The following is a 20385-nucleotide window of genomic DNA, read 5'->3' as shown; positions in this document are numbered from 1 at the left end:
ATGTCAAGCGATGGTGGGGGGGGGGACAAACACAGACACACAAACACACACACACATACATACATATATATACATATATACGACGGGCTTCTTTCAGTTTCCGTCTACCAAATCCACTCACAAGGCTTTGGTCAGCCCGAGGCTATATATATATATATATATATATATATATATATATATATATATATATATATATATATATATATATATATATATACATATATATACGACGGGCTTCTTTCAGTTTCCGTCTACCAAATCCACTCACAAGGCTTTGGTCATCCCGAGGCTATATATATATATATATATATATATATACGTATATATACAACGGGCTTCTTTCAGTTTCCGTCTACCAAATCCACTCACAAGGCTTTGGTCGGCCCGAGGCTATAGTAGAAGACACTTGCCCAAGGTGCCACGCAGTGGGACTGAACCCGGAACCATGTGGTTGGTAAGCAAGCTACTTACCACACAGCCACTCCTACGCCTATGTAACAATTTTTTAAATTTTTCATTGGCTTTGGTCTGTAAGTGTTATTTCCTGTTTGCTTCTATCTAGTAATCAACAGAAATGATAATTATTCTCTTCAGACATTGCTTTTCTGACCTTGACACCAATGTTTTGAAACCGAGACCTATTTTCCATTACATTTCACACAGATTCAGCACTGAGTTGCTCAAGCAGAAATAGTGTTAAAGCAAATATTCTGTTCCATACCATGGATTTGCTTGACCTTAACCACTTGAGCATGTCCCTTAGCGGCTGACGATATGTGCGTCTCTGATGATGAGCTGGAGTAGTCGGGGAGCATCATAGCCATGTGCTGAGAGAGAATCTTTAGGGTTTGAATAAATGTAACAGAAGTTAAGTTTGAAGTTAGGGACCCTTCCTAATGCTAACGACTTTACGGAGTGGACTGGGAGCATTTAATGTGGCACCAGCACCAGAGAGGTCTACTTTGGAATGGCTTTTACAGCTGGATGCTCTTCCTAATGCTGGCACTTTTACAGAGTGGACTGGGTGCTTTTTATGTGGCACCAGCACTGGTGAGGTCTGCTTTGGCATAGCTTTTAAGGCTGAATACCCTTTCTATGATGAACCCTTTTTTGCAGAGCAATCTGGGTGCTGTTCACATGGTATCAGTACCTGTGAGGTCTGCTTTGGCATGCCTGTTACCGTTGGCAGGCAGGATCCTCATCGTCGTTTAATGTCCGCTTTCCATGCTGGCATGGGTTGGGCGGTTCGAATGAGGGCTGGCAAGCCAGGAGGCTGCACCACGCATCAATCTGATTTTGATGTATCTATATATATATATATATATATAGCTGAGTTTGTGAGTGTGTGTGTTGCATCTATAGAAATCCACACCTTACAAGATAACAAGCTGGGAGTCACACAAATGGATTCTTCATGGTTGAAAATGCCCGGAATCGGCCATTTATTATTTTTTTTATTGCTTCCTAAGATGTGAATTTTTGTATTAAAAATAATTTTAAACCAAAACTTATAACAATTTTAAAGTCAAAGCACGAGTTAAGTCCCCTTCTAGCGACGGTGGTCCTTCGCAAACGATGACCTATTATTTTGTAAACAATGTTACGAAACTGTTCATGTTTTCCAATTATATATATATATATATATGCTTACTATAGCCTCAGGCTGACCAAAATCTTGTGAGTGGATTTCGTACTCGGCAACTGAAAGAGAAGACTGTCATGTATATTTGTGTATGTGTGTGCCTGTGTCTTGTGTTTGTACCCCAACCATTGCTTGACAACTGATGTTGCTGTGTTTACATTACTCTGACTTAGAGGTTTCGTAAAAGACACTGACAGAACGGGTACTAGGCTTACAAAGAATAAATCCTGTGGTTGATTTCTTCGACCAACGGCGGTGCTCCACATGACTGAAACAAGTAAAGCAAGAAAAATCTATGCCATTTTAACCCCGAGCAAGGCCGGGTATCTCTGCTAGTATATATACCTTTACTCTATGTACAACCCTTGTGGCTAATTTTATGAAATATAGTATATGTATATATATATATATATATATATATTAATAAAGGCTGACTTATCAAGAATTTTTGGCAAAAATAAAAAGAAAGAATGAAATCTAATGTATTCCTGCCTGTGAAATTGTATCAGCAACTGTTATTTCTTTTGTCTCTTACGTCTATCTGACTCACTCCCGCATTTCAACTTGCAGCCTGAGTTCTTCTCACCGCAGTTAGAGTCTTTATATTGGTGTGCGTGTGCGCGCACGTTTAAAGTATATCACGTGAGTGTGTGTGTGTGTGTGTGTGTGTGTGTATCCATAATCAGTTTTGTATCATACAATAATGTGTGTGTACGTGTGTGTGTGTGTGTGTGTGTGTGTGTGTGTGTTTGATTTGGGAAGTGGTTGTCTCTGTGTCGGCTTACCAAGTCATTCACTCGTACATATATATATATATATATATATATATATATATATATATATATATATATATATATATATATACATACAGACAGATAGAATGAGTACTAGGCTTATAAAGAATAAGTCCCGGGGTTGATTTGCTCGACTAAAGGTGGTGCTCCAGCATGGCCACAGTCAAATGACTGAAACAAGTAAAGCAATAAAAATCTATGCCATCTTAATCCCGAGCAAGGCTGGGCATTTCTGCTAGTATAGATGTACAACCACCTCGCCAGACCTGCCCTTCTTGTATTCTTCTATTCATTTCTATTTCTATTTTCTTTCTCTCTTCCATAGATTGCCTAAAGAAAGATGAAAAACGAGCAAAGAGCGGCCATCGATGTTCATTCCGTGTCAACATGCGGATGTATCTCCACAACATTGGTAACTGGGAGGTTGACGTGACTGGGAGGCATGTACCCCCAAATATCAATTGGGTCCCGCCCAAAAAGAACCTTGTCAACAGGGTTAAGGTAAGTCACACTTATATTACATAATGAAGAAAACTCTAACTTTCAATATGGCCAGTGTGCTCAGACCTCTAGAAATCACAGCCATATCTCCCTCAAATCGAACTCTGTCGCCTTAAGTGAGGGTCACGTGCAGTAATCTATTACTTGTTTCAGTCATTAGACTACGACCATGCTGGAGCAGCACCTTCAAGGGTTTGAAGTTGAAATATGTACCAGCATTGTAATGCAAAATAAATGTCTATCTATTAAGTGTAAAAGTTAAATCCAAATGCAAAAGACAAAAATTTTACTCATATAGGCGCAGGAATGGCTGTATGGTAAGTAGCTTGCTTACCAACCACATGGTTCCGAGTTCATTCCCACTGCGTGGCACCTCGGGCAAGTGTCTTCTACTATAGCCTCGGGCCGACCAAAGCCTTGTGAGTGGATTTGGTAGATGGAAACTGAAAGAAGCCCATCGTGTATGTGTGTGTGTGTGTTTGTCCCCCCCCCCCCCCCCAGCATCGCTTGACAACCGATGCTGGTGTGTTTACGTCCCCGTATCTTAGCGGTTCAGCAAATGAGACCGATAGAATAAGTACTAGGCTTCCAAAGAATAAGTCCTGGGGTTGATTTGCTCGACTAAAGGCGGTGCTCCAGCATGGCCGCAGTCAAATGACTGAAACAAGTAAAAGAGTGAGGAGTGTAGTATTTTCTCGGTTGACATTTTAAACCTCATAGTCTGCTTGCAGGAATTTAACAGTTCACATCTCTGGTTTAATACATGCTTATTGTAGAATAGGATGAAAAATTTTTTCTGAGAGGCAAAGATTACATTTTATAGGTCTTCTATAAGTTCCATGTTTATATGGTTGTGCTTTTTCCAAAATTTCCCAGCTAATATTGAAAGGACAGGTGTCATTCTCCTTCAATTGCCAGATGTGCTTTGGAAGACTTATTGCTGTCCTATTCTTGGGGTATTGGAAAGAATTTCGGTGGGAATAAAACCTAGTCTGTGTATGTTTTCGTATTTTTGTGAGCCATTTATCTGCACCTTAGCTCTATAGACTATTTCTTTTTCAAGACATTTCCCTTCTAACGGACAGCAAGTCTTATCTTTACAATGGCAGTTCTTCAGGTTAAATTCGGCCCTGTGGTTGTTTGTAATGATTTTTGTATTGTGCAGATTAATAAAAGAGGCGAAGTTTTTACAAGAGGTATTCTATTCTAGGTATTCTATTCTATTCTATTCTAGGCATTCTATTCTATTCTAGGTATTCTATTCTATTCTAGGTATTCTATTCTATTCTAGGTATTCTATTCTATTCTATTCTAGGCATTCTATTCTATTCTAGGTATTCTATTCTATTCTAGGTATTCTATTCTATTCTAGGTATTCTATTCTATTCTAGGCATTCTATTCTATTCTAGGTATTCTATTCTATTCTATTCTATCACTAACTTTAAGATTGTTAGCAATTCTTCTTGCTTCCAAGTTCACGTCTTTATATAAATTCGTGCTATCTTTTTTGTGGGTGTCTGTAATGCCATTCGAAAGTAAAGAGTGGCTGTGTGGTAAGTAGCTTGCTTACCAACCACATGGTTCTGGGTTCAGTCCCACTGTGTGGCACCTTGGGCAAGTGTCTTCTACTATATAGCCTCGGGCCGACCAAAGCCTTGTGAGTGGATTTGGTGGACGGAATCTGAAAGAAGCCCGTCGTATATATGTATAAATATATATATATGTGTGTGTTTGAGTGTCTGTGTTTGTCCCCCCAACATCGCTTGACAACCGATGCTGGTGTGTTTACGTCCCCCATAACTTAGCGGTTCGGCAAAAGAGACCGATAGAATAAGTACTAGGCTTCCAAAGAATAAGTCCTGGGGTCGATTTGCTCGACTAAAGGCGGTGCTCCAGCATGGCCGCAGTGAAATGACTGAAACATCTAAAAGAGTAAAAGAGTAAAAGAGTAAACATCTTTGTCAACTGTGTATAGGTTCTTTTGTTTTGTCAGAGTTTACGAACATCTTATCTGAGTTCTTTGTGTTTCTGATTTTTTTCCTTCACATCTCTCTGGATTGAGTTGTTAAATTTGCAGAATTTTATTCTTCTAATAAGCTCGAGAAGGTCTTTTTCAAAAGCTTCTAATTCTGAAATAGGGGGTGGGTTTTTAGATTTAAAGGCATATTTGCTTCCATTAATATTTGTTGCTTCGTGTCAAAGATAACTTTCCATCTCATTCTTTGGATAAAATCTTCCATTTTTTCAATAAGACTTTTAAGGTATTGCTTCGGGTATATTTTTTTTAGTGGAAAATCCAATAGGTCAGGTTCCATTTCTTTCAGATATTTCTTCTTCTTCAAACTTACTAAAAAAAGGTAGCAGGTCATACCTGAGTAAGTGCATAAATACGAAAGAAGGTGGAAAAAATAGTACTCAAATACTGGTGGTAGAGTAATATGCTTTACTAAAAGGCTGCAAAGACATTACAAAAACTGTTATTCAGAGTTTCACGTTCCTGTTCGTTGGACAGTTTTGGTTTAGAATGGAACAAAATATGATTATATGCAGAAATATACAATTACTTTGAAAAATACACATTTGAAAATGTGTATATGACACTGCAAAGGCATTGTCATCAGACTGGACTGGCATGGGTGGAGCCTTGGTGGTGTGGAGCACAGACGTCTGCAAGGCCGAACCTTTCTGCCAACTTCAAGACACCTCCTTCTATTGCCCTTTGCCCTCCAACCCTACACCTAGCTACCAACAGATCGTGTCCTCCACTATCCATGACCTCATCTCCTCCTCCTGTATCCCTCCCACTACCTCCAACCTCATTGTCCACACTCCTCACCCCCCCCCCCCCCACCATTTACTTCCTTTCGAAAATCCACAAAGCCAACAACCCTGGCCACCCCCATCGTCTCCGCCTGTAACTGCCCCATGGAACTGATCTCAAAATGCCTCAACCGTGTCCTTGCTTCCCTCTCCTAGTGGCTTCCTTCTCCCCTCACACATCCACAACACTAACCATACTCTTTTATCTTTTCAACTTCTTCTCCTTCCCTCCTGCCCCCCCCCCTCTAAACCCCTCTTCACTCTTGATATCAAGAGTCTATATTCGGTGACCCCCACACCACGAAGGACTCCTTACCCTCAAACATTTCCTAGACCTTCGACCCCAGCCCCCCCCCCGCCAACCTGACACGTACACACTACTTTGTCTGGCCGAACTTGTTCTTTCCCCTCAACTGCTTCTCGTTCGATGAGGAGTTTTACCAACGGGTACTCCGGGAGTGGACACGGGAACGAGAACGGTCCCCCAACTATGCGAACCTGTTTGTTGGCTACGTTGAGGGTCAAATATTTTCAAGTTTCACTGGTCCCCACTCCTAAACTATAACGGTCGTTATATTGATGTCTGCATCAGTGAGACCTCACTCTCCCGTGAACAACTAGACCCCTTCCTCTCTTCTTTTTTTTTTCCAATCCTTCCATCCTGCCCTCGAATTCTCCTGCACCATTTCCAACACTTCCGTCGCCTTTCTCGACATTTCGGTCAACATACACAACTCCGCTCTCACTACCTCCATCCACTACAAACACACCGACTCACACTCACCCCCCCCCCCCCCCCCCCCAACTTCTCCTCCTCCCACCCTACTCACACCCAAGCTCTCCATCCCCTACTCCCAATTCCTCCGTCTGCGCAGGCTCTGCAGTGACAACCATGACTTTGAGACACAAATTCCACCAAGATGAACTTTGCCTTTCATTATTTCAGGGTCCATAAATTAAGTACCAGTTGTGTACTGGGGTCGATGTGATTGACTGTTCCACTCGCCACAAAATCCAGGCCTTGTACCTAGAGTAGAAAAGATTATTATTATTATTATTATCATTATTATTGTATCTAATTTAATGTAATTTTATGTAAGCCCTTGTGGCCAATAAACAAATTAATTATCATTATGATTAAGGTAGCAAGCTGAAGAATTGTTAGCACGCCATCCTAATGTTCTGAGTTCAAATTCCGCCAAGGTCAACTTTGCTTTTCATCCTTTCAGGGTCCATAAATTAAGTACCAGTGTACTGGGGTTGATGTGATTGACTGTTCCACTAGCCACAAAATCCAGGCCTTGTACCTAGAGTAGAAAAGATAATTATTATTATTATTATTATTGTTTTAATGTAATTTTATGTAAACCCTTGTGGCCAATAAACGAATTAATTGTAATAATAATAATTATTATTATTATAGCAAGCTGGCTGAATCGTTAGCATGCCATCTTAATGTTCTGAGTTCAAACTCTGCTGAGGTCGACTTTGCCTTTTATCCTTACAGAGTTGATGAAATAACTACCACTTACACACAGGGGTCGATGTAATTGACTAGACCCCCCCTCCCCTTCGTCAAAATTTTAGGCCTTGTGCTTTTAGTAGAAAGGATTATTATTTTTATCATCATCATCATCATCATCATCAATGCTTAGTGACAGTTCTTCTGTCTGCATGTTCTGAGTTCAAAGTCTGCCAAGGTCAACTTCGCCTTTCATCCCTTTCGAGGGTTGATAAAATAAATACCAGTTGAGCACTGGGGTTGATATAACTGACTCCTTTGGAAATACTGGCATTGTGCCAAAAACTTGAAATCATCATCATCATTATTATTATTATTATTATTATTATTATTATTTACGGCTAAGCGCATCATCATCATCATCATCATCGTTTAACGTCCGCTTTCCATGCTAGCATGGGTTGGACGATTTGACTGAGGACTGGTGAAACCGGATGACTACACCAGGCTCCAATCTGATTTGACAGAGTTTCTACAGCTGGATGCCCTTCCTAACGCCATATATATATATATATATATATATATATATATATATGTCTGTACGTATTGTCGTCGTTGTTTAACGTCCACTTTCCATGCTAGCATGGGTTGGACGATTTGACTGAGGACTGGTGCAACCGGATGGCTACACCAGGCTCCAATCTGATTTGGCAGATTTTCTACAGCTACGCCGGGCGAAATGCTTAGCGGTATTTTGTCTGCCGTTACATTTTGAGTTCAAATTCTACAGAGGTCGACTTTGCCTTTCATCCTTTCGGGGTCGATTAGACTCCATCTAAGAATATCTGAAGAAGGAATTGTATTCCGAAATATCATTGGACTATAGATAACTAAATTACAACAAATATAAATAGTCCATTTTTTATATTATAGTGCATTGTTGTACCATTCAAAACTTTTTATTCTTTAAATAAGTACCAGTTACGCACTGGGGTCGATGTAATCAACTTAATCTCTTTGTCTGTCCTTGTTTGTCCCCTCTATGTTTAGTCCCTTGTGGGCAATAAAGAAATAAGAAACATTAGCACGCCGGGAGACATGCTTAGCGGTATTTCGTCTGCCGTTAGGTTCTGAGTTCAAATTCCGCCGAGGTCGACTTTGTGGGTAATAAAGAAATAAATTATTATTATTATTATTATTATTATTATTATTCTCATCATCAAGTTAGCAAACTGATAGAACTGTTGGCACTTTTTTGTACAAAATGCTTAATTCTGCCGAGTTTGAGTTTCCTTTCCTTGTTTTAGGGTCACAATAAATACCAGTCATGTACTAGGGTCAACATAACTGGCTTTCCCCTTCCCCCCAAAAAACTTGTTGGCCCTGTTCCAAACTTTGAAACTATTATCGGTTTCAAATAAATGGCACAAGGCCAGCAATTTTGGGAGAAGGGCTAAGTTGATTACACCCCCACCCCCCCACCCCAGTATTTCACTGGTACTAAATTTGTCGACTCTGAAAGGATGAAAGGGGCAAAGTTGACCCCGGTGGAGGAATTTGATTTGAACTCTGAATGTAAATTTGGAAGAAATGATGCTGGTGTGTTTCTGTCCCCGTAACTTAGCAGTTACGAGCAACAGAGACCGATAGAATAAGTACCAGGCTTACAAAGAATAAGTCCTGGGGTCGATTTGCTCGACTAAAAGGCGGTGCTCCAGCATGGCCACAGTCAAAAGACTGAAACAAATGAAAGAATATATATGTATATATATATGTATATATGTATATATATGTATATATATGTATATGTATATATAATTGATGCCAAGCATTTTGTCTGATATAGGGACAACTCTGTCAGCTTACCATCTTATTTAGAACTATTATTATTATTATTATTATCATCATCATCATCATCATCATCATCATCATCATCATCATCATCATCATCATCATCATCATCATCATCATCATCATTATTATTATTATTATCATCATCATTATTATTATTATTATTGTTCAGTAGTTTTATTTTTATAACGTGCTTTCACTTCACTACCGAGCACAGCTCTGTGCGCCTTGGGTATGTGCTGTGGTTTGCTGTGATGCTCTTATGGTTACTGTATTGAAAGTGTTTTGCGTAGGATGTGTGCAGTACCCAGTAATTGCAATTTTCTGTATGTTATATATATTTGTAAGTCCTGGTGTTTTTGTTATGTATTTGTCTGAATATTTTTTATTATACCTAGTACCAGTGAAATACTGGGGTCGATATGATCAACTAATCCCCTCCTCCCAAATTTCTATCTGCTTGTATCGGGAAGTTATTATTATTATTATTATTATTATTATTATTCAGTAGTTTTATTTTTATAACGTGCTTTCACTTCACTACCGAGCGCAGCTCTGTGTGCCTTGGGTATGTGCTGTGGTTTGCTGTGGTGCTCTTATGGTTACTGTATTGAAAGTGTTTTGCGTAGGACGTGTGCAGTGCCCAGTAATTGCAATTTTCTGTATGTTATATATATTTGTAAGTCCTGGTGTTTTTGTTATGTATTTGTCTGAATATTTTTTATTATACCTAGTACCAGTGAAACACTGGGGTCGATATGATCAACTAATCCTCCCAAATTTCTATCTGTTTGTATCGGGAAGTTATTATTATTATTATTATTGTTGTTCAGTAGTCTTATTTTTATAACGTGCTTTCACTTAACTACCGAGCGCAGCTCTGTGTGCCTTGGGTATGTGCTGTGGTTTGCTGTGGCGCTCTTATGGTTACTGTATTGAAAGTGTTTTGCGTAGAATGTGTGCAGTGCCCAGTAGTGCTATTTTCTGTATGTTATATATATTTGTAAGTCCTGGTGTTTTTGTTATGTATTTGTCTGAATATTTTTTCATTATACCTAAGGCACCTGCTATGATAGGAATTGTTTCTGTTTTTAGATTCCACATTCGAGTTACCTCTATTTCCAGGTCTTTGTATTTTGAAAGTTTTTCCATTTCTTTTAGGGAAACGTCATCTACTGGTATTGATACATCAATTAGAAAGCATTTTTTTTTTCTTCATGATCTTTGACAACTATATCTGGTCTAATTGCCTTATTATCATTATTATTATTATTATTCAGTAGTTTTATTTTTATAGCGTGCTTTCACTTCACTACCGAGCGCAGCTCTGTGTGCCTTGGGTATGTGCTGTGGTTTGCTGTGATGCTCTTATAGTTACTGTATTGAAAGTGTTTTGCGTAGGATGTGTGCAGTGCCTAGTAGTGCTATTTTCTGTATGTTATATATTGATACGACCGACGAAAAAAACAAAAAAAAAAAGTTATGTTCCTCTTCCACGAGCTGGGTTCGAAACCGTGTTCTAGTTGTTCAGGTCAGTGGTATTTTCTTTGTCCTATCACGGTTGTTTATGGTCGTAGGGACTTGATCTCTGACCCTCTCCAGTCACGGAGAGTTTAAAGGAGATAAAAACTCTGAGAAAGTAACCCAACTTTGGAGGAAAGGGACATGGCACTGATCACCTGATTACCTGATATATATACATCATCATCATCATCATCATCATCGTTTGACGTCCGCTTTCCATGCTAGCATGGGTTGGACGGTTTGACTGAGGACTGGTGAAACCAGATGGCTACACCAGGCTCCAATCTGATTTGGCAGGGTTTCTACAGCTGGATGCCCTTCCTAACACCAACCACTCCAAGAGTGTAGTGGGTGCTTTTACGTGTCACCCGCACGAAAGCCAGTCAGGTGGTACTGGCAACGGCCACGTTCAAAATGGTGTATTTTATGTGCCACCCACACAAGAGCCAGTCCAGGGGCACTGGCAACGATCTCGCTCGAAAATCCTACGAAGGCCAGTCAGGCGGTACTGACAACGGCCATGTTCAAAATGGTGTCTTTTATGTGCCACCTGCACAAGAGCCAGTCCAGGGGCACTGGCAACGATCTCGCTCGAAAATCCTTACACATGTCACTGACACAAGTGCCAGAAAGGCGACGCTGGGCACAAGTGTTATACCGATTTCGCTTTCGCTTGCTCCAATAAGTCTTTGCAAGCTGAGTTACATGTCCAATGAAGGAGACGACGTTGGCACGGGTGCCAGTCGTCGAATTTAGTTCGACCTCACTTGCCTCAACAAGTCTTCACAAGCGGATAGATATATAGCTTGTTTTTAAAATAAAAAAGTTGATTATACTTAAGACTAATTATTTTGCCTTACTTTTTTCATGATATTTTACCTCACAATTTTTTTGATACAAATTTTTGTTTGCATGCGATCAAAACTATGAAATTCCTCATACTTTCTTCTATCATTGAATCTAAGATATATATATTTTGCTTATAAGATAAAAAAGTAAAAAAGTTATTTAGATATGTTTCTAAAAGAAAAGAAAGAGAAAAACAAAAGAACTCTTGTGTCATTAGATGTTTCTAAAATAAAAAAGGAAGACAAAAAAAAAAAAGAATTTGAGTTGTTAACTGTGTTGTTAAAAGAAAGAAGAAGCAAAATAACTTTTGTTGTTAAGTGACTCTTAATTAACGAACTTTGTGATGTTGTTAAAATGATTGAAAGAAAAAAAAGAAAAAGAAACTTTGTAATGTTAAATGTTTGAAAAGAACTTTGTTGTTTAAACGTGTTTTTGTTTGAAGGAACAGAAGGTAAGAAAAAAAAAAAAAAAAGAACTTTCCAAAGAACTATTGTTATTGAATGTTGCTTTTGTTTTCAGACTCCGCATTCGAGTTACCTCTTATTATTATTACTACTACTACTATTGTTAATATTATTCAGTAGTCTTATTTTTATCACATGCTTTCACTGCACTACCAAGCGTAGTTCTGTGTGCCTTAGGTTTGTGCTGTGGTGCTCTTATTTTCGCAGTATTGAAAGTGTTTTATGCAGGATGTCCTTCTCCCTCCCTCCCTCTCTCTTTATATATTTCTTTCTTTCTTTCTCTTTATACTCTTTACTCTTTTACTTGTTTCAGTCATTTGACTGCGGCCATGCTGGTGCACCGCCTTTTAGTCGAGCAAATCGACCTCAGGACTTATTTTTTGGAAGCCTAGTACTTATTCTATCGGTCTCTGTTGCCGAACCGCTAAGTTACGGGGACGTAAACACACCAGCATCGGTTGTCAAGCGATGTTGGGGGGACAAACACAGACACACAAACACATACATATATATATATATACATATATATGACGGGCTTCTTTCAGTTTCTGTCTACCAAATCCACTCACAAGGCTTTGGTCGGCCCGAGGCTATAGTAGAAGACACTTGCCCAAGGTACCACGCAGTGGGACTGAACCCAGAACCATGTGGTTGGTAAGCAAGCTACTTACCACACAGCCACTCCTGCGCCTATATATTTCTCTTTCTCTATCCCTCTTTATCTATTTCTCCCATCTATCTCTTTCTCTCTATAATATATATCTCTTTCTTTCTATAATATATATCTCTTTCTTTCTTTCTCTCTTTATATATTTCTGTATATCTTTCTCTCTCTCTCTCTCTATATATATATATATCTATCTTTCTCCCTCTCTATCTCTCTCTTTCTATATATATATATATAGCTTTCTATCTTTATCTCTTTCTTTCTCGCTCTCTCTCTTTATCTCTATATTTCTTTCTCTTTATTTATATATCTCTGTATATATATATATATATATATATATATATATATATATATATATATATATATATATATATATATATATACATACATATATATATATATATATATATATATATATATATATATATATATATATATATATATATATATATGTATATATATATCTTTCTTTCCCTCTCTCCCTATATATACATATCTCTATCTTTCTCTCTGTGTGTGTGTATATATATATATATATATCTATATATATCTATATATATTATTTTATTTAAAAGAATTCCAACTCTGTCTGTTTTTTATGTTTTATTTATATTCTTGTAAAATTAATGTGGGATATAGAATATGGAATATACAATATATAATATAAAAATGGATGGTACAATGAAATGAAGTATTGAATGTCTTATTGAATATATGGAATATGTCTTATTGAATATATGAAATACTGAGTGTTCAATATAAAGGATTAAATATATAAAGGCGAATACGTATTTTCTATACCTTGTGGTATTTCATCATGGCCGGTATGACAGACTGTAATATATTCCTCTTTACACGATCATACAAAACCCCTTTTTTGTATTTATTTTTACTCACACACACACACACACACATATATATATATATATATATATATATATATATATATATAAGGCTATCATTTCCTTCTGTCTCTATAGATATATATCTTTCTTTCTTTCTCTCTCTCTCTCTCTCTCTCTCTCTCTCTCTCTCTCTCTTTCTCTCTATATCTACATATATCTCTATGATTCTTTTTCTCTCCCTATCTCTTTCTCTTTCTCTCTATATATATATCCTTCTCTGTATATACAGGGTCCGCCAAAAATAGGAGTGGCTGTGTGGTAAGTAGCTTGCTTACCAACCACATGGTTCTGAGTTCAGTCCCACTGCATGGCACCTTGAGCAAGTGTCTTCTACTATAGCCTCAGGCCGACCAAAACCTTGTGAGTGGATTTGGTAGACAGAAACTGAAAGAAGCCCGTCGTATATATGTATAAATATATATATTTGTGTGTGTTTGAGTGTCTGTGTTTGTCCCCCCAACATCGCTTGACAACCGATGCTGGTGTGTTTACGTCCCCCATAACTTAGCGGTTCGGCAAAAGAGACCGATAGAATAAGTACTAGGCTTCCAAAGAATAAGTCTTGGGGTCGATTTGCTCGACTAAAGGCGGTGCTCCAGCATGGCCGCAGTGAAATGACTGAAACATCTAAAAGAGTAAAAGAGTAAAAGAGTAAACATCTTTGTCAACTGTGTATAGGTTCTTTTGTTTTGTCAGAGTTTACGAACATCTTATCTGAGTTCTTTGTGTTTCTGATTTTTTTCCTTCACATCTCTCTGGATTGAGTTGTTAAATTTGCAGAATTTTATTCTTCTAATAAGCTCGAAAAGGTCTTTTTCAAAAGCTTCTAATTCTGAAATAGGGGGTGGGTTTTTAGATTTAAAGGCATATTTGCTTCCATTAATATTTGTTGCTTCGTGTCAAAGATAACTTTCCATCTCATTCTTTGGATAAAATCTTCCATTTTTTCAATAAGACTTTTAAGGTATTGCTTCGGGTATATTTTTTTTAGTGGAAAATCCAATAGGTCAGGTTCCATTTCTTTCAGATATTTCTTCTTCTTCAAACTTACTAAAAAAAGGTAGCAGGTCATACCTGAGTAAGTGCATAAATACGAAAGAAGGTGGAAAAAATAGTACTCAAATACTGGTGGTAGAGTAATATGCTTTACTAAAAGGCTGCAAAGACATTACAAAAACTGTTATTCAGAGTTTCACGTTCCTGTTCGTTGGGCAGTTTTGGTTTAGAATGGAACAAAATATGATTATATGCAGAAATATACAATTACTTTGAAAAATACACATTTGAAAATGTGTATATGACACTGCAAAGGCATTGTCATCAGACTGGACTGGCATGGGTGGAGCCTTGGTGGTGTGGAGCGCAGACGTCTGCAAGGCCGAACCTTTCTGCCAACTTCAAGACACCTCCTTCTATTGCCCTTTGCCCTCCAACCCTACACCTAGCTACCAACAGATCGTGTCCTCCACTATCCATGACCTCATCTCCTCCTCCTGTATCCCTCCCACTACCTCCAACCTCATTGTCCACACTCCTCACCCCCCCCCCCCCACCATTTACTTCCTTTCGAAAATCCACAAAGCCAACAACCCTGGCCACCCCCATCGTCTCCGCCTGTAACTGCCCCATGGAACTGATCTCAAGATGCCTCAACCGTGTCCTTGCTTCCCTCTCCTAGTGGCTTCCTTCTCCCCTCACACATCCACAACACTAACCATACTCTTTATCTTTTCAACTTCTTCTCCTTCCCTCCTGCCCCCCCCCTCTAAACCCCTCTTCACTCTTGATATCAAGAGTCTATATTCGGTGACCCCCACACCACGAAGGACTCCTTACCCTCAAACATTTCCTAGACCTTCGACCCCCGTCCCCCCCCCCCCCCGCCAACCTGACACGTACACACTACTTTGTCTGGCCGAACTTGTTCTTTCCCCTCAACTGCTTCTCGTTCGATGAGGAGTTTTACCAACGGGTACTCCGGGAGTGGACACGGGAACGAGAACGGGCCCCCAACTATGCGAACCTGTTTGTTGGCTACGTTGAGGGTCAAATATTTTCAAGTTTCACTGGTCCCCACTCCTAAACTATAACGGTCGTTATATTGATGTCTGCATCAGTGAGACCTCACTCTCCCGTGAACAACTAGACCCCTTCCTCTCTTCTTTTGTTTTTCCAATCCTTCCATCCTGCCCTCGAATTCTCCTGCACCATTTCCAACACTTCCGTCGCCTTTCTCGACATTTCGGTCAACATACACAACTCCGCTCTCACTACCTCCATCCACTACAAACACACCGAGTCACACTCACCCCCCCCCCCCCCAACTTCTCCTCCTCCCACCCTACTCACACCCAAGCTCTCCATCCCCTACTCCCAATTCCTCCGTCTGCGCAGGCTCTGCAGTGACAACCATGACTTTGAGACTCAAATTCCACCAAGATGAACTTTGCCTTTCATTATTTCAGGGTCCATAAATTAAGTACCAGTTGTGTACTGGGGTCGATGTGATTGACTGTTCCACTCGCCACAAAATCCAGGCCTTGTACCTAGAGTAGAAAAGATTATTATTATTATTATTATCATTATTATTGTATCTAATTTAATGTAATTTTATGTAAGCCCTTGTGGCCAATAAACAAATTAATTATCATTATGATTAAGGTAGCAAGCTGAAGAATTGTTAGCACGCCATCCCAATGTTCTGAGTTCAAATTCCGCCGAGGTCAACTTTGCTTTTCATCCTTTCAGGGTCCATAAATTAAGTACCAGTGTACTGGGGTTGATGTGATTGACTGTTCCACTAGCCACAAAATCCAGGCCTTGTACCTAGAGTAGAAAAGATAATTATTATTATTATTATTATTGTTTTAATGTAATTTTATGTAAACCCTTGTGGCCAATAAACGAATTAATTGTAATAATAATAATTATTATTATTATAGCAAGCTGGCTGAATCGTTAGCATGCCATCTTAATGTTCTGAGTTCAAACTCTGCTGAGGTCGACTTTGCCTTTTATCCTTACAGAGTTGATGAAATAACTACCACTTACACACAGGGGTCAATGTAATTGACTAGACCCCCCCTCCCCTTCGTCAAAATTTTAGGCCTTGTGCTTTTAGTAGAAAGGATTATTATTTTTATCATCATCATCATCATCATCATCAATGCTTAGTGACAGTTCTTCTGTCTGCATCTTCTGAGTTCATAGTCTGCCAAGGTCAACTTCGCCTTTCATCCCTTTCGAGGGTTGATAAAATAAATACCAGTTGAGCACTGGGGTTGATATAACTGTCTCCTTTGGAAATACTGGCATTGTGCCAAAGACTTGAAATCATCATCATCATTATTATTATTATTATTATTATTATTATTATTTACGGCTAAGCGCATCATCATCATCATCATCATCGTTTAACGTCCGCTTTCCATGCTAGCATGGGTTGGACGATTTGACTGAGGACTGGTGAAACCAGATAGCTACACCAGGCTCCAATCTGATTTGGCAGACTTTCTACAGCTGGATGCCCTTCCTAACGCCATATATATATATATATATATATATATATATATATATATATATATATATATATATATATATATATATATGTCTGTACGTATTGTCGTCGTTGTTTAACGTCCACTTTCCATGCTAGCATGGGTTGGACGATTTGACTGAGGACTGGTGCAACCGGATGGCTACACCAGGCTCCAATCTGATTTGGCAGATTTTCTACAGCTACGCCGGGCGAAATGCTTAGCGGTATTTTGTCTGCCGTTACATTCTGAGTTCAAATTCTACAGAGGTCGACTTTGCCTTTCATCCTTTCGGGGTCGATTAGACTCCATCTAAGAATATCTGAAGAAGGAATTGTATTCCGAAATATCATTGGACTATAGATAACTAAATTACAACAAATATAAATAGTCCATTTTTTATATTATAGTGCATTGTTGTACCATTCAAAACTTTTTATTCTTTAAATAAGTACCAGTTACGCACTGGGGTCGATGTAATCAACTTAATCTCTTCGTCTGTCCTTGTTTGTCCCCTCTATGTTTAGTCCCTTGTGGGCAATAAAGAAATAAGAAACATTAGCATGCCGGGAGACATGCTTAGCGGTATTTCGTCTGCCGTTAGGTTCTGAGTTCAAATTCCGCCGAGGTCGACTTTGTGGGTAATATAGAAATAAATTATTATTATTATTATTATTATTATTATTATTATTATTCTCATCATCAAGTTAGCAAACTGATAGAACTGTTGGCACTTTTTTGTACAAAATGCTTAATTCTGCCGAGTTTGAGTTTCCTTTCCTTGTTTTAGGGTCACAATAAATACCAGTCATGTACTAGGGTCAACATAACTGGCTTTCCCCTTCCCCCCAAAAAACTTGTTGGCCCTGTTCCAAACTTTGAAACTATTATCGGTTTCAAATAAATGGCACAAGGCCAGCAATTTTGGGAGAAGGGCTAAGTTGATTACATTATTATTATTATTATTATTATTATTATTATTATTATTATTATTATTATTATTATTATTCAGTAGTTTTATTTTTATAACGGGCTTTCACTTCACTACTGAGCGCAGCTCTGTGTGCCTTGGGTATGTGCTGTGGTTTGCTGTGGTGCTCTTATGTTTACTGTATTGAAAGTGTTTTGCGTAGGATGTGTGCAGTACCCAGTAATTGCAATTTTCTGTATGTTATATATATTTGTAAGTCCTGGTGTTTTTGTTATGTATTTGTCTGAATATTTTTTATTATACCTAGTACCAGTGAAATACTGGGGTCGATATGATCAACTAATCCCCTCCTCCCAAATTTCTATCTGTTTGTATCGGGAAGTTATTATTATTATTCATCATCATCATCATCATCATCGTTTAACGTCCGCTTTCCATGCTAGCATGGGTTGGACGATTTGACTGAGGACTGGTGAAACCGGATGGCAACACCAGGCTCCAGTCTGATTATTATTATTATTATTATTCAGTAGTTTTATTTTTATAACGTGCTTTCACTTCACTACCGAGCGCAGCTCTGTGTGCCTTGGGTATGTGCTGTGGTTTGCTGTGGTTCTCTTATGGTTACTGTATTGAAAGTGTTTTGCGTAGGATGTGTGCAGTGCCCAGTAATTGCAATTTTCTGTATGTTATATATATTTGTAAGTCCTGGTGTTTTTGTTATGTATTTGTCTGAATATTTTTTATTATACCTAGTACCAGTGAAACACTGGGGTCGATATGATCAACTAATCCTCCCAAATTTCTATCTGTTTGTATCGGGAAGTTATTATTATTATTATTATTATTATTATTATTCAGTAGTTTTATTTTTATAACGTGCTTTCACTTAACTACCGAGCGCAGCTCTGTGTGCCTTGGGTATGTGCTGTGGTTTGCTGTGGCGCTCTTATGGTTACTGTATTGAAAGTGTTTTGCGTAGAATGTGTGCAGTGCCCAGTAGTGCTATTTTCTGTATGTTATATATATTTGTAAGTCCTGGTGTTTTTGTTATGTATTTGTCTGAATATTTTTTCATTATACCTAAGGCACCTGCTATGATAGGAATTGTTTCTGTTTTTAGATTCCACATTCGAGTTACCTCTATTTCCAGGTCTTTGTATTTTGAAAGTTTTTCCATTTCTTTTAGGGAAACGTCATCTGCTGGTATTGATACATCAATTAGAAAGCATTTTTTTTTTCTTCATGATCTTTGACAACTATATCTGGTCTATTTGCCTTATTATCATTATTATTATTATTATTCAGTAGTTTTATTTTTATAGCGTGCTTTCACTTCACTACCGAGCGCAGCTCTGTGTGCCTTGGGTATGTGCTGTGGTTTGCTGGGATGCTCTTATGGTTACTGTATTGAAAGTGTTTTGCGTAGGATGTGTGCAGTGCCCAGAAGTGCAATTTTCTGTATGTTATATATATTTGTAAGTCCTGGTGTTTTTGATATTATTATTATTATTATTATTATTATTATTCAGTAGTTTTATTTTTATAACGTGCTTTCACTTCACTACCAAGCGCAGCTCTGTGTGCCTTGGGTATGTGCTGTGGTTTGCTGTGGTGCTCTTATGTTTACTGTATTGAAAGTGTTTTGCGTAGGATGTGTGCAGTGCCCAGAAGTGCAATTTTCTGTATGTTATATATATTTGTAAGTCCTGGTGTTTTTGTTATGTATTTATCTGAATATTTTTTTATTATACCTAAGGCGCTTACTATGATGGGAATTGTTTCTGTTTTTAGATTCCACATTCGAGTTACCTCTATTTCCAGGTCTTTGTATTTTGAAAGTTTTTCCATTTCTTTTAGGGAAACGTTGTCATCTGCTGGTATTGATACATCAATTAGAAAGCATTTTTTTTTTCTTCATGATCTTTGACAACTATATCTGGTCTATTTGCCTTATTATTATTATTATTATTGTTCAGTAGTTTTATTTTTATCATGTGCTTTCACTTCACTACCGAGCGCAGCTCTGTGTGCCTTGGGTATGTGCTGTGGTTTGCTGTGATGCTCTTATAGTTACTGTATTGAAAGTGTTTTGCGTAGGATGTGTGCAGTGCCTAGTAGTGCTATTTTCTGTATGTTATATATTGATACGACCGACGAAAAAAACAAAAAAAAAAAGTTATGTTCCTCTTCCACGAGCTGGGTTCGAAACCGTGTTCTAGTTGTTCAGGTCAGTGGTATTTTCTTTGTCCTGTCACGGTTGTTTATGGTCGTAGGGACTTGATCTCTGACCCTCTCCAGTCACGGAGAGTTTAAAGGAGATAAAAACTCTGAGAAAGTAACCCAACTTTGGAGGAAAGGGACATGGCACTGATCACCTGATTACCTGATATATATACATCATCATCATCATCATCATCATCGTTTGACGTCCGCTT

At 38.3% G+C, this 20385-nt stretch overlaps 1 protein-coding gene across 1 annotated transcript in view; it reads left to right on the top strand.

Annotated features, from left to right (window-relative positions):
* LOC106884181 (uncharacterized) overlaps positions 1-20385 on the top strand; it is a 57172-nt gene that overhangs the window by 9395 nt on the left and 27392 nt on the right. The window contains exon 2 of the mRNA XM_052978193.2: positions 2762-2937. Within this exon, the coding sequence (XP_052834153.2) occupies positions 2762-2937 (176 nt within the window). The remainder of the gene's footprint in view (positions 1-2761; positions 2938-20385) is intronic.

The sequence above is a fragment of the Octopus bimaculoides genome, chromosome 30 (assembly GCF_046866305.1).
Source record: "Octopus bimaculoides isolate indiv1 chromosome 30, ASM4686630v1, whole genome shotgun sequence".
In the NCBI taxonomy this organism is placed as follows: domain Eukaryota; kingdom Metazoa; phylum Mollusca; class Cephalopoda; order Octopoda; family Octopodidae; genus Octopus; species Octopus bimaculoides.
This window is presented reverse-complemented; position numbering and strand designations above follow the sequence as displayed.